The 13,597-nt window shown below is 50.8% G+C and overlaps 1 protein-coding gene across 3 annotated transcripts in view; it reads left to right on the plus strand.

Annotated features, from left to right (window-relative positions):
* LOC147095995 (large proline-rich protein BAG6-like) overlaps nt 1-13,213 on the plus strand; it is an 82,104-nt gene extending 68,891 nt beyond the window's left edge. For all 3 annotated transcript variants that reach the window (XM_085974948.1, XM_085974949.1, XM_085974950.1), the window contains 5 exons: nt 1,392-1,460; nt 2,332-2,472; nt 5,707-5,814; nt 9,244-9,390; nt 12,859-13,213. In XM_085974948.1, coding sequence (XP_085831074.1) covers nt 1,392-1,460; nt 2,332-2,472; nt 5,707-5,814; nt 9,244-9,390; nt 12,859-12,954 — 561 coding nt within the window. In that variant the 3' untranslated portion in view covers nt 12,955-13,213. The remainder of the gene's footprint in view (nt 1-1,391; nt 1,461-2,331; nt 2,473-5,706; nt 5,815-9,243; nt 9,391-12,858) is intronic.
* Nucleotides 13,214-13,597: the final 384 nt, after the last annotated feature.

A 13,597-nucleotide genomic window follows, 5' to 3' on the forward strand; every position in this document is an offset into this window, starting at 1 on the left:
TAGGCCCACTGCTCCTTCCCTAAATGAACCATTTCCTTTATATTCTTTCCTCTCCTCTCCTGGCGGCTGTATCTCTGGCTGGAATGTGAAGGCAGGAGTCCGGCTTTGCTTTGCTGGCCTTCATGTGTGAATAGCCTGGCTCAAAGCTAAGCTGTATCAAGTCCCCGCCCAGTGTACAAATGTTTATACTTCTGGCCGCGTGGTCACCTGGTAGTGATCATAAGAACATAAGAAATAGGATCAGGAGTAGGCCATACGGCCCCTTGAGTCTGCTCCACCATTCAATAAGATCATGGCTGATCTTCCACTTCAACCCCACTTTCCCGCCCGATCCGCATATCCCTTGATTCCCCTAGAGTCCAAAAATCTATCTATCTCAGCCTTGAATGCACTCATACACTCAGCATGCACAGCCCTCTGGGGCAGAGAATTCCAAAGATTCACCACCCTCTGAGTGAAGAAATTCCTCCTCATCTCAGTCCTAAATGGCCGACCCCTTATCCTGAGACTATGCCCCCTAGTTCTAGACTCCCCAGCCAGGGGAAACAACCTCTCAGCATCTACCCTGTCAATCCCCCTTCAAAATCTTGTATGTTCCAGTGAGATCACCTCTCATTCTTCTAAACTCCAGAGAGTATCGGCCCATTCTACACAATCTCTCATCATAGGACAGCCCTCTCATCCCAGGAATCAATCTAGTGAACCTTCGTTGCACCGCCTCCAAGGCAACTATATCCTTCTTTAGATAAGGAGACAAAAACTGTGCCATCCTGTGCTTCGTTAAAAGCATTAACTGAGGCAGTCTTTCTGATAAAGGTGCTAAGATGCCACAAACCATTGTCTTTTTTATAAATACAAGTCTGGAGGTAGGTTGCAAGTTAACCCTTCTGGCACTGGTCTGTCATTCCTTCCCTTTTTGCTAGTATTTGTGATGTAGAGTGATTCTCATCCTTGTTTTCAAATCCTTCCATGGCCTCTGCCCTCCCTATATCTGTAACCTCCTCCAGCCCTACAACCCTCCGAGATCTTGGCATTCCTCCAATTCTGGCCTCTTGCGCGTCCCCGATTTCCATCGCTCCACCATTGGTGGCCATGCCTTCAGCTGCCTCGGCCCTAAGCTCTGGAATTCCCTCCCTAAACCTCTCTACCTCTCTTTCCCTCCCTTGAAGACACTCCTTAAAACCTACCTCTTTGACCAAGCTTTTGGTCACCTATCCTAATATCTCCTTGTGTGACTCGGTCACACGAGGAGATATTAGGATAGGTGACCAAATTTTGTTAATGCTCCTGTGAAGCGCCTTGGGACATTTTCACTATGTTAACAGCGCTATATAAATGCAAGTTGTTGATGTTGTTGAAGTACTGTGCTGACGATGCTCCCTTCAATGCAGGACATCCCCGAGGACCGTATAGACGAACATCCAGCGGAGTCTGAAGAGGCTATGCAGGAAGTGCCACAGGTAATGGGAGGCTCCAGATCTCGTTGGGAAGGCCCCATCATTGTTTAATATGCGAGGGGGGTGGGATAATTTTCACTTTCAACATGATCCGCGACTGCCATCCTTCACCAAGAAGTGATAATTACCCTGCAATAGTCTTGGTAAACACTAGAGACCGAATTTGTTAACCTGTCTCGGTAATCGATGAGCACCTCACACCCATTATATTTTGAAGTCCTTGGTCCTGTGAACTTGGCAGAGGTTATCTAGTACAGTCCCTCCTCTCAGAATGTGAGCACAGGGTGATAAAGGTAGGGACCGACACACACACACACACACACAAACTGACCATCTTAAACCGAAAGCAGGTTTTCTACCCAGACTGGGACGATTAGGATGTAGCTGAAGTGTAAAACGCAAGCTGCAAATCAGTGGGAATTAGAAGAGTAGCTGGCACCATTCACACCCGTAACACATTGGTGCACTGGGCATTGATCCCAATACAGTCACAATAGGGAAACTGGGGAAGGAAACTAATGGGCGAGGGAATTGCACGGTCGAAATTCCCCAGTGGGCACCCCACCTGAGGAACCATAGCATTAGGACCCTGTCCGCTTATTAACTTGATAGCTTGCTTTCAATATATTGAATTGGGATTAGATATTTACCCTGAAATTCTGCTAGGAATTGCAGCCACATTCCTCACTAGGTAGCTAGTGCTCAGAGACGTGCCCGGAAGTTGTGATCTAGAAGAGGTTCGATAATTGTCTTCCTTCTCTTCTCCAAACCCTATTGTCATGTCAGTGCCTTTTTTTAATTATGAGTTTACGCAGGTGGTGGTTACCTCCTAAACCTGACCTGGTAATTTACGGCGTTTTCTCTCCGCTGACAGCGGAAAGACTCGACTGCTTCGCCTGCTCCCGCCACCACCGCAGAGGAAGTGATGTCGACGGAGCCTGCAGTATCTATGGGTGCAGACGCTGCGCAGAGGGAAGGGTCGGAGGCGGAGCCTTGGGTGGCTGCCGTTCCGCCAGTAAGTTACATAGAAATTACAGCTCAGAAACTGGCCATTCGGCCCGACTGGTCCGTGCTGGTGTTTGTGCTCCACACCAGACTCCTCCCACCCCTCCTCATCTCACCCTATCAGCATAACCTTCCTTTCTTACTCATGTGTTTATCTAGCTTCCCCTTGAATGCATCTATACAGGTACAACCCCGGTAATCCGGCACCTTCGGGACCAGGCCAGTGCCAGACCACTGAAAATTCCGAACCACTGAAGGTGTCAAAAGTCACCACAAACACCGCCACCACCTGCTCCTCCTCTTCCTGCTGCTGCTGCCCTCCCTGTGCCGCCGCCGCCCACGGGCTGCTTGGGCTCCATCGCTCCGCCGAGCCGTCGGTGATGCTGCGCGGTCCAGGCGCTGATCCTGACCCGGCGGCGGTCCCGGGACCCGAGCCGGACCCATCGCAAGGAGGGAATGTGACAGCAGGACCTTACTCGTGCTGGACCACTGAAGGTGCCGGACCATCGGGTGCCGGATTACTGGTGTTCAACCTGTACTATTCACCTCCACTTACTCCTTGTGGTAGCGAGCAATGTTCCCTCTAATTTTTTTTTGGGTGGGCGGCCCATTCGAATTCCCGCGCATGCGCGCTTTTTCCACTGAGAAGCCGGCAAGCGGCTTGCTCGGGAGCTCCAGACAGCGACACGGTCGCACAGCGTAACCGGAACATTGGTAGCGAGTTCCATTTTCTGGGTAAAGAAGTTTCTCCTGAATTCCCTTTTGGATTTATTAGTGACTATGTTATATTTATGATCTTTAGTTTTGGTCTCCCCCACAAGTGGAAACACTTTCTCTAAGTCTACCCAATCAAACTCTTTCATGATTTTAAAGACCTTTATCAGGTCTCCCCTCAGCCTTCTTGTCTGGAGGAAAGAGCCTCAGCCTGTTCAATCTTCCCTGTTATGCGACAGCAAGCGTTTGCATAATGCTTTCTTTAACAAAGAAACTTGTTTTTCTCCACCTCCTCAAGGTGCTGACTGGTACATGGTGCAGTTCAACAGGCATTCAGCGCACTCCCCTGTCTGGACTCGGTGGTGCAGTGGGTCAGACACTGTCCTTTCCCTCTCTGGGACTGGGCGGTGCAGTGGGTCAGACACTGTCCTTTCCTCCTCTGGGACTGGGTGGTGCAGTGTGTCAGATACTGTCCTTTCCCCCTCTGGGACTGGGTGGTGCAGTGGGTCAGACACTGTCCTTTCCCCCTCTGGGACTGGGTGGTGCAGCGGGTCAGACACTGTCCTTTCCCCCTCTGGGACTGGGTGGTGCAGTGGGTCAGGCACTGTCCTTTCCTCCTCTGGGACTGGATGGGGCAGTGGGTCAGACACTGTCCTTTCCCCCTCTGGGACTGGGTGGTACAGTGGGTCAGACACTGTCCTTTCCCCCTCTGGGACTGGGTGGTGCAGCGGGTCAGACACTGTCCTTTCCCCCTCTGGGACTGGGTGGTGCAGTGGGTCAGGCACTGTCCTTTCCTCCTCTGGGACTGGATGGGGCAGTGGGTCAGACACTGTCCTTTCCCCCTCTGGGACTGGGTGGTACAGTGGGTCAGACACTGTCCTTTCCCCCTCTGGGACTGGGTGATGCAGTGGATCAGACACTGTCCTTTCCCCCTCTGGGACTGGGTGGTGCAGTGGGTCAGACACTGTCCTTTCCCCCTTGGGACTGGGTGGTGCGGTGGGTCAGACACTGTCCTTTCCCCCTCTGGGACTGGTTGGTGCAGTGGTTCAGACACTGTCCTTTCCCCCTCTGGGACTGGGTGGTGCGGTGGGTCAGACGCTGCCCTTTCCCCCTCTGGGACTGGGCGGTGCGGTGGGTCAGACACTGTCCTTTCCCCCACTGGGACTGGGTGGTGCAGTGGGTCAGACACTGTCCTTTCCCCCACTGGGACTGGGTGGTGCAGTGGGTCAGACACTGTCCTTTCCCCCACTGGGACTGGGCGGTGCATGGGTGAGACACTGTCCTTTCCCCTACTGGGACTGGGTAGTGCAGTGGGTGAGACACTGTCCTTTCCCCCTCTGGGACTGGGTGGTGCAGTGGGTCAGACACTGTCCTTTCCTCCTCTGGGACTGGGTGGTGCAGTGGGTCAGACACTGTCCTTTCCCCATCTGGGACTGGGTGATGCGGTGGGTCAGACACTGTCCTTTCCCCCACTGGGACTGGGCGGTGCAGTGGGTGAGACACTGTCCTATCCCTCTCTGGGACTGGGTGGTGCAGTGGGTCAGACACTTTCCTTTCCCAATCTCGGACTGGGTGGTGCAGTGGCTCAGACGCTGTCCTTTCCTCCACTGGGACTGGGCGGAGCAGTGGGTCAGACACTGTCCTTTCCCCCTCTGGGACTGGGTGATGCGGTGGGTCAGACACTGTCCTATCCCTATCTGGGACTGGGTGGTGCAGTGGGTCAGACACTGTCCTTTCCCCCTCTGGGACTGGGTGATGCAGTAGGTCAGACACTGTTCTTTCCCCCTCTGGGACTGCGTAGTGCAGTGGGTCAGACACTCTCCTTTTCCCCCTTTGGGACTGGGTGGTGCGGTTTCTCAGACACTGTCCTATCCCCCTCTGGGACTGGGTGGTGCAGTGGGTCAGACACTGTCCTTTCCCCCTCTGGGACTGGGTGGTGCAGTGGGTCAGACACTGTCCTTTCCCCCTCTGGGACTGGGTGGTGCAGTGGGTCAGACACTGTCCTTTCCCCCTCTGGGACTGGGTGATGCGGTGGGTCAGACACTGTCCTTTCCCCCTCTGGGACTGGGCGGTGCAGTGGGTCAGACACTGTCCTTTCCCCCTCAGGGACTGGGTGGTGCAGTGGGTCAGACACTGCCCTATCCCTCTCTGGGACTGGGTGGTGCAGTGGGTCAGACACTGTCCTATCCCTCTCTGGGACTGGGTGGTGCAGTGGGTCAGACACTCTCCCAATCTGGGACTGGGCGGTGCAGTGGGTCAGACACTGACTTTCCCCCCTCTGGGACTGGGTGGTGCAGTGGGTCAGACACTGTCCTTTATCCCTGTGGGACTGGGTGGTGCAGTGGGTCAGACACTGTCCAATCTCCCTCTGGGACTGGGTGGTGTGGTGGGTCAGACACTGTCCATTCTCCCTCTGGGACTGGGCGATGCAGTGGGTCAGACACTGTCCTTTCCCCCTCTGGGACTGGCAGTGGGTTGGATCGATGTGTATGTATGTGTGTGTGTGATGGTCAGTTGCTTTCTGTTTTAGGAGTGGGTGCCCGTTATCCGACAGGACATTCAGACTCAGCGGAAAATGAAACCACAGCCACCACTTAGTGATGCGTACCTCAGCGGCATGCCAGCCAAGCGTCGAAAGGTACCGCACTTCAACTCTGACCTTATCAATGTGCCACTGACAATCATGCCATCCAGGAGCAAGTTGAGCAAAACTCTCATTTCTTAACTAATTTGGCGAATGTAACAGGGGAACTGAGGAGGAAGAGAACAGGGACAGGTTGATAAAGCTGTCAAAAAAGCGTAAGGGATCCTGGGTTTAAAGTGGCATAGAGTACCAAAGCAAGGAAGTTATGCTAAACCTTTTGTAAATCACTGGTTAGGTCCCAGCTGGAGTATTGTGTTCAATTCTGGGCATCCCACTGTAGGAAGGACACCAAGGCCTTAGATAGGGTGCAGAGGAGATTTACTGAAATGGTACCAGGAATGAGGGACATCAGGTATGTGGAGAAGCGGGATTGCTCTCTTTAGAGTAGAGAAGGTTAAGGGGAGATTTAATAGAGGTGTTTTGATAGAGTAAGTAAGGAGACACTGTTTCTACTGGCAGGAGGGTCGGTAACCAGAGGACACAGATCTAAGATAAGTGGCAAAAGATCCAGAGGGGGAGATGATGTAAAATATTTATATGTAGTAAGTTAGGACCTGGAATGCACTGCCTGAAAGGAAGCAGATTCAACAGTAACTTTCAAAAGTGAATCGGATATGTACTTCAAAGTGAAAGATTTGCAGGGCTATGGGGATAGAGCATGGGCGTGGGACTAATTGGACGGCTCTTTCAAAGAGCCGGCATGGGCACGATGGGCAGAACGGCCTCCTCCTTCTGTGCTGCCTGATTCCATGAACAGATCTCGGGCGTGGATTGTGTTCTGCGCTGCCTGCTCTGTTTCAGTCAGCAGTATTGAAGGTTTCTGCCGTTCTGTGGCACCTTGTTGTCGGGACGTGATACACCAGCAAGGAGAGGCACTGCTCTCTGTGGAAGCAGGGACACAGTAGCTCCGCTTTAAGTGCTGCAGTGGTACTTGGAAGCAGCACAGCATCTCACAATCGGCTCACTCTTCATAATAGCGTTAAACATCTTGTGTATGCGCTCACTTCCTGTCACTTTCATGTCAACATTTCCCATTGCAACCGCCCAAGTAAGTATTTAGAATTGGAAACCTGTATGTAAACCGTTTCCTGTGGGGACCTGGCCAGTAGGTGGTGATGTACAGTGCATTTCTCAAGTCTCGTTACCAACTCTGTTGCCATCTTGTATGTTTGAGAAAAAGCAATGCATTCACCGACTGACCGTGGGCAGTTTACTAGTATTTTTTAAACGCTTTGGTGCTGGTTGGAATCTACAGTAGCTAAGTCTGGTTGACATGAAAGTGACACTGGAACAGGAGTAGGCCATTCAGCCCCTCCAGCCCGTTCTGCCATCCGGTTAGATCGGTCATTTAATACATTTAAGGTGGAGATGGACAGTTTTTTTTGCAAGATAAGGGCGGGGAAAGTGGTTTTGAGCCCAAGATCAGCCATGATCTTATTGAATGGCGGAGACAGGCTCGAGCAAGGGGCCAAGTGGTTTATTCCTGCTCCTATTTCTTATGTTCTTATGTGGCTGATCTGTATCTCAACCCCATTTACTCGCCTTGGTTCTGTAACCCTTAAATACCCTTACCCAACAAAAATCCATGAATCTTCAGTTTTGAACTTTCCAATTGACCCACCAGCCTTAACAGCTTTTTGGCGGTGGGGGGGGAGTTTTCCAGATTTCCATTACCCTGTGTGTGAAGAAGTGCTTCCTGACATCACCCCTGAACGGCCTAGCTCTAATTTTAAGGTTATGCCCCCTTGTTCTGGACACCCCCGCCACCAGAGGAAATAGTTTCTCTCTATCTACCCAATAAAATCCTTGATTTGACAGTCCCGATTATGGCTTATCGCTCCATTTACGCGCCAGTATTGATGCGATGCTGGTACTTGTTACTGGGAATGTTTGTTGGCCAGCAGTATCGAGTTCCACCGCTGGCTGAACCCATGTGCAGTTCACAGTTCGTTGGCATCTGATCGCCGGTGAAATCTTCAGCGCTGCTGGTGTGCTGACAGAGCAGCTCGCACTTCATTCACGTTAAAACATGACGGCAGTCGAGCGAACACTGCCGGGCAGAAATAGACCCTTTGGACCGTCCAGCCCGCTCCTCGCAATTGTGAAACCTTGCGCATCACAGTATAGGCCCTCCCCACCCCCCACCCAGAAAGCCATGGGATAGAGCCATAGGCCCAGAAATTCGGGTCGGGGGCTTCCCACGGGTGCAAGCCTCCGACCTGCATTTACCTAGTGCGCCGGCCGTTGTGCTGTGGGCCCGCGTGGGATTCCAATCCTGGGCCTCCTCCAACTGCCGGCGCGCAGTGCTTGCGTATCCCAGGGGTGCAGTTAGTTTGAAGCGTCCCCTCGGATCACGTGGGCCATGGAGAGCCAATGGTAGCAGGGAATGCCCATTCATAAGTTTGACAGGAAGAGCTGTCAAAACTATAAATACTGTAAGCCCCAAAACATCACAAACTTCAAATAATTTTTTTTTTAAATCACATTTTTAAAATAACTATAAATTACATAAAATAACTATTTTAAACAATTTAAATTTTTCAAAAAATTAATTACATTTTCTAACGGGGCTAAAAATAAACTTACCTTTCTTTAAAGTATTTAAAAATAATATACTTGTGGGAAAAAAATGTTTTAATTTTAATTAATTCACCACTTACCTTGTTAAAAGCAGGCCTTGCGCCTGTTTTTTTAAAAGTAACTCCTGGAGACTTACCCTCCGGGAGAAACCTGCAAAAAAACCGGAAGTTCCATGTGCACGCGCTGCCTCTCCGGCGCACGCGTTCGACCTCTGAACCCCTTTTAAGGGAACAGAAGTTCCGGTTTCCCACGCATGCGCAGTGCATGCACGAAACCGGCACTTCCATTGGGCCTACGGGTGAGAGGCGGAAAACACCACAATTTTTTTTTTAAGCCCAGGCCAATTTGGGAAGCATAGAAAATCTGGGAAATTTCTCTCCGACCCCATTAAGCGATCAGAACTAGTCCAGGATACCACCCTGATTAACGTTGTGAAGTAGCTGCCCTTTGCACGAGGTGACCGCTGCCCCAGCCAGAAGCAGGTCAAAGCTCTCGCTTGAAGGGATTCAGCGTCCACCACACACGCCTGTTGCAGAGGTCCTCCGTTATAGGTTCTCTGGGAAATGAGCCATCTCCTGACATCGAGCCTCAAATCTGGGCCTGGTGAAACTTAAAACTGTGACCACCTCACCCCCACCGTCTACTCAAACACAACCTATTCCCTTCCACCTTCATTTAAAACACATTTGAGGGATCTTTAGAAAGCTTAAACAGAAGGTTACAGTTACGCTGCGACATGGCGTGACGCATGAGCGGCAGCAGGCCATCTCCTTGAGGCGGTCGCGGTCTCGAGCCAAAATTCGCAGCCCCCATTGTTCTGAGGTTTTCTTCCATCTGTTGCAGACGATGCAGGGCGAAGGGCCGCAACTCTCGCTAGCAGACGCTGTCGGGAAAGCCGCAAAGGCTGCCGGCGTGAAGCCGATCACCAGCGCAGAGAGCCTGACCAGAGATCTAGAGCGAGCAGAGGCGCAAGAAGCCTACAGGCAACAGGTAAAATGCGTTGCCGCTGAGCAACCCAGCAAAGAGTACGAGGCGGGCCGGTTAGCTCGGTGGGGGGTATGGGGAGGGGTGGGGTTTAGATTGTTGGAGAATTGGGGAAGGCGCGAGTTCTGTGGTTGTGAATGAATGAGGTAGACAAGGCTACTGCAACCAGTCTCGTTCTTCCTCCTCACTGTTGGTACCTGTAAAACCAGGAATTTGTTGCTGGGGGGGTGCGGGGAGGAAAGTTGAGAGGCACAGCGACAGAGTAGAGGGTTGAAGGCTAGCGGTGAGTTCGTGTCATCTGTTCCGTCTCGAGCATGAGAGATGGGCTAGAGGAAATCTTCCCCTAGGTATGGGATGCTCCAGTTCTGGCCTCTTGTGCACCCTGATTTTAATCGCTCCACCATTGGCGGCCGTGCCTTCAGCTGTCTGGGCCCTAACCTCTGGCATCCCCTCCTTAAACCTCTCCGCCTTTCCTCCTTTAAAGACGCTCCTTAAAACCTACCTCTTTGGCCAAGTTTTTGGTCATCTGCCCTAATATCTTGTAGGGCTGGAAGATGTTAGAGAAATGGGGAGGGGCGAGGCCATGGAGGGATTTGATCGGCAGTATTTAAAATCGAGGTGTTAGTGGACCCTTTTTATTGTAAAAGGTCTCGGTACATTTATAATTTGCTGCAGGCCCCCACGCCCCCTGGGCCAGAGAGGGGATACAGTTAGCCAGGTTAGCTGCTGCTGATTACCATCGAGTGGTCCCTGCTGGCAAGTGTGGGTGAGGACATGTTTGGGCTTAGCTCAGATGCCCTGCTTGTTATAATAACCTGCTCACCACGCATGAAAAATGACCAGCTGGGGTAGGTACCAGCAGGCAGCTGCTGCCCATTGAACAAGAGTAAGGGGAGGGGTGGGGCTGATTAGGGACCAAAAAGGAGACCTACGCGTGGAGGCAGACGGTATAGCTGAGGTACTAAACGAGTACTTTGCATCTGTCTTCACCAAGGAAGAGGATGCTGCCATAGACACAGTGAAGGAGGAGGTAGTGGAGACACTTGATAGGATAAAAATTGATAAAGAGGTATTAGAGAGGCTGGCTGTACTTAATCACCAGGAGCGGATGGGATGCATCCTAGGATGCTGAGGGTATTGAGGGAGGAAATCGCGGAGGTACTGGCCATAATATTCCAATCCTCCATTCTTTCTACCAAAATGCATCACTTCACACTTTTCTGCATTAAATTTCATCTGCCACATGTCTGCCCATTTCACCAGCCTGAGGGATCAAGGGATATGGGGAGAAGGCAGGGACAGGGTACTGAATTTGGATGATCAGCCATGATCTCATTGAATGGCGGAGCAGGCTCGAGGGGCCGAATGGCCTACTCCTATCTTCTTTGTTTCTATGTTTCCATAGATAAGGGGGTGGTGCCAGAGGACTGGAGAATTGCAAATGTTACACCATTGTTCAAAAAAGGGTGTAAAGATAAACCCAGCAACTACAAGCCAGTCAGTTTAACCTCGGCAGTGGGGAACCTTTTAGAAACCGTAATCAGGGACAAAATCAACAGTCACTTGGATAGGGGTGGATTAATTAAGGAAAGCCAGCATGGATTTGTTAAAGACAAATCGTGTTTAACCAACTTGATCGAGTTTTTTGATGATGTAACAGAGAGGGTTGATGAGGGCAATGCGGTTGACAAAGTGTACATGGATTTCCAAAAGGCATTCGAAAAGTGCCACATAATCGGCTTGCCAGCAAAATTGAAGCCCATGGAATAAAAGGGACAGTGGCCGCATGAATACGGAATTGGCTAAGTGATAGGAAACGGAGAGTAGTGGTGAACGGTTGTTTATTGGACTGGAGGAAGGTATACAGTGGTGTTCCCCAGGGGTCGGTTCTAGGACTGCTGCTTTTCTTGATATATATTAATGACTTGGACGTGGGTGTACAGGGCACAATTTCAAAACTTGGAAGTATAGTGAACAGTGAGGAGGAGAGTGATAGACTTCAGGAAGACATAGACAAGCTGGTGAAATGGGCAGACACGTGGCAGATGAAATTTAACGCAGAAAAGTGTGAAGTGATGCATTTTGGTAGAAAGAATGAGGAGAGGCAAAATAAACTAAAGGTTACAATCCTAAAGGGGGTGCATGAACAGACACCTGGGGGTATATGTGCACAAATCATTGAAGGTGGCAGGGCAGGTTGAGAAAGCAGTTAAAAAGGCTACAGGATCCTGGGCTTCATAAATAGAGGTATAGAGTACAAAAGTGAGGAAATTATGATGAAACTGCATAAAACACTGCTTTGGCCCCAACTGGAGTATTGTGTCCAATTCTGGGCACCGCACTTTAGGAAGGATGTGAAGGCCTTAGAGAGGATGCAGAAAATATTTACGAGAATGATTCCAGGACTGGAGAAGCTGGGGTTGTTCTCCTTGGAGCAGAGGAGATTTGATGGAGGTGTTTAAAATCATGAGGGGTCTGGACAGAGTAGATAGAGAGAAACTGTTCCCGTTGGCAGATGGGTCGAGAACCAGAGGACACAGATTTAAGGTGATTGGCAAAAGAACCAAAGGCGACGTAAGAAAACACTTTTTTTTTATGCGAGTGGTTATGATCTGGAATGCACTGCCTGAAAGGGTGGTGGAGGCAGACTCAATTATGGCTTTCAAAAGGGAGTTGGATAAATACCTCGAGGAAAAAAATTTGCAGGGCTGCGGGGTAAGGGCAGGGGGGAGTGGGACTAGCTGAGAATCGGCACGGGCTCAGCGGGCCGAATGGCCACTTTCTGTGCTGTAACCATTCTGTGATTCTATGAAGAGTAAGTGGTAGAGGTTTAAAAAAAAATTGCTGGGATATTTTTTAGCTATGAGGAAAGATTGGATAGGCTGGTGTTGTTTTCTTTGGAACAGAGGAGGCTGAGGGGAGACCTAATTGAGGTGTATAAAATTGAGGGGCCTCGATAGAGTGGAGAGGAAGGACCCGTTTCCTTTAGCAGAGAGGTCAATAACCAGGGGCCATAGATTTAAAGTAATTGGTCAGAGGTTTAGAGGGGATTTGAGGAGAATATTTTTCACCGAGGGTGGTGGGGGTCTGGAACTCACTGCCTGAAAGGGTGGTAGAGGCAGAAACCCTCATTACATTTAAAAAGTACTTGGATATGCACTTGAAGTGCCGCAACCTACAAGGATACGGATCATGTGCTGGAAAGTGGGATTAGGCTGGATAGCTTTGTCGGCCGGCACGGACGAGATGGGCCGAATGGCCTCCTCCTGTGCTGTAAATTTCTATGGGGAAAGAGCGGGGCAGTGGGACTAACGGGATCGCTCTTCGAAAGAACCGGCACAGGAAAACTCGATGGGCCGAATGGCCTCCTTCTGTGCTGTAGGTGGGCAGAAAGCTGGGAGTGGCTACGTGGTGTGGAAGGGAGACAGACCTTGAACTCAACCTGAGAATTTTTTTTTCCCCCCCTTCATTCAGATTCAGTCAGACATCCAGAAGAGGATAAGAGAAGACCCAGAATACAGCGCGCAGCGGTTTCCAAACACACACACTGCCTTCGAGGAGCACTCCTAGTGCCGCCTCCGTCCCCACCACCACCACCACCACCCCACCCAGGGACTCGAGCTACTTGTGTGCGATTTCTAACCAAGGGACGAGCGAACAGAAGGTTCGGATGTTGTCGGTCCCCGCCAAGAATCCACTCATTGTCCGCGATGTTTAATTATTCCCCTCCCGCCACTGGGCTCTGGGTGTTGCACTTTTTTTTGTTTGTTTGTTCAAATTCTTAAATAAAGTACCACAGCTCAGTGCTGCAGTGAAGCCTGATAACCTCGGTAAGCTTTTCAATATATTTTTCCGCTGAAGGAAAGTGAGGTCCTTTTTTTTTTCTCTCGCTCTTTCTCTTGATCGATCGCTCGCTCACTCACTCATTCTCTTGCACATACCTTCTAAGCCGGTGGAAAGAAAGGCAGCAAAACTATCTCCCAAAGCATCTGCACGCCACAGATTAGGTAACGGACACGGGGAAGGCTGTGTGAGCCGTGCTTGCTCAAGCGTCCAGAGGAGACCTACATTTTTACCCCCCCTCCCCCTCCTTCCTCTGCCACTTCTCCCCGCACTCTCCTCAAATCATGACAGTTCCAGTGACACCCTCCCCTTGTTGGAAAGTGGACGTGCAGTTGTGATGGTTCCCCCACCCCCCTGTCCATACCCAGCA

The sequence above is a fragment of the Somniosus microcephalus genome, unplaced genomic scaffold, assembly GCF_052327205.1.
Source record: "Somniosus microcephalus isolate GS21.2 unplaced genomic scaffold, FLI_Smic_1.0 unresolved_chr1, whole genome shotgun sequence".
NCBI lineage: Eukaryota > Metazoa > Chordata > Chondrichthyes > Squaliformes > Somniosidae > Somniosus > Somniosus microcephalus.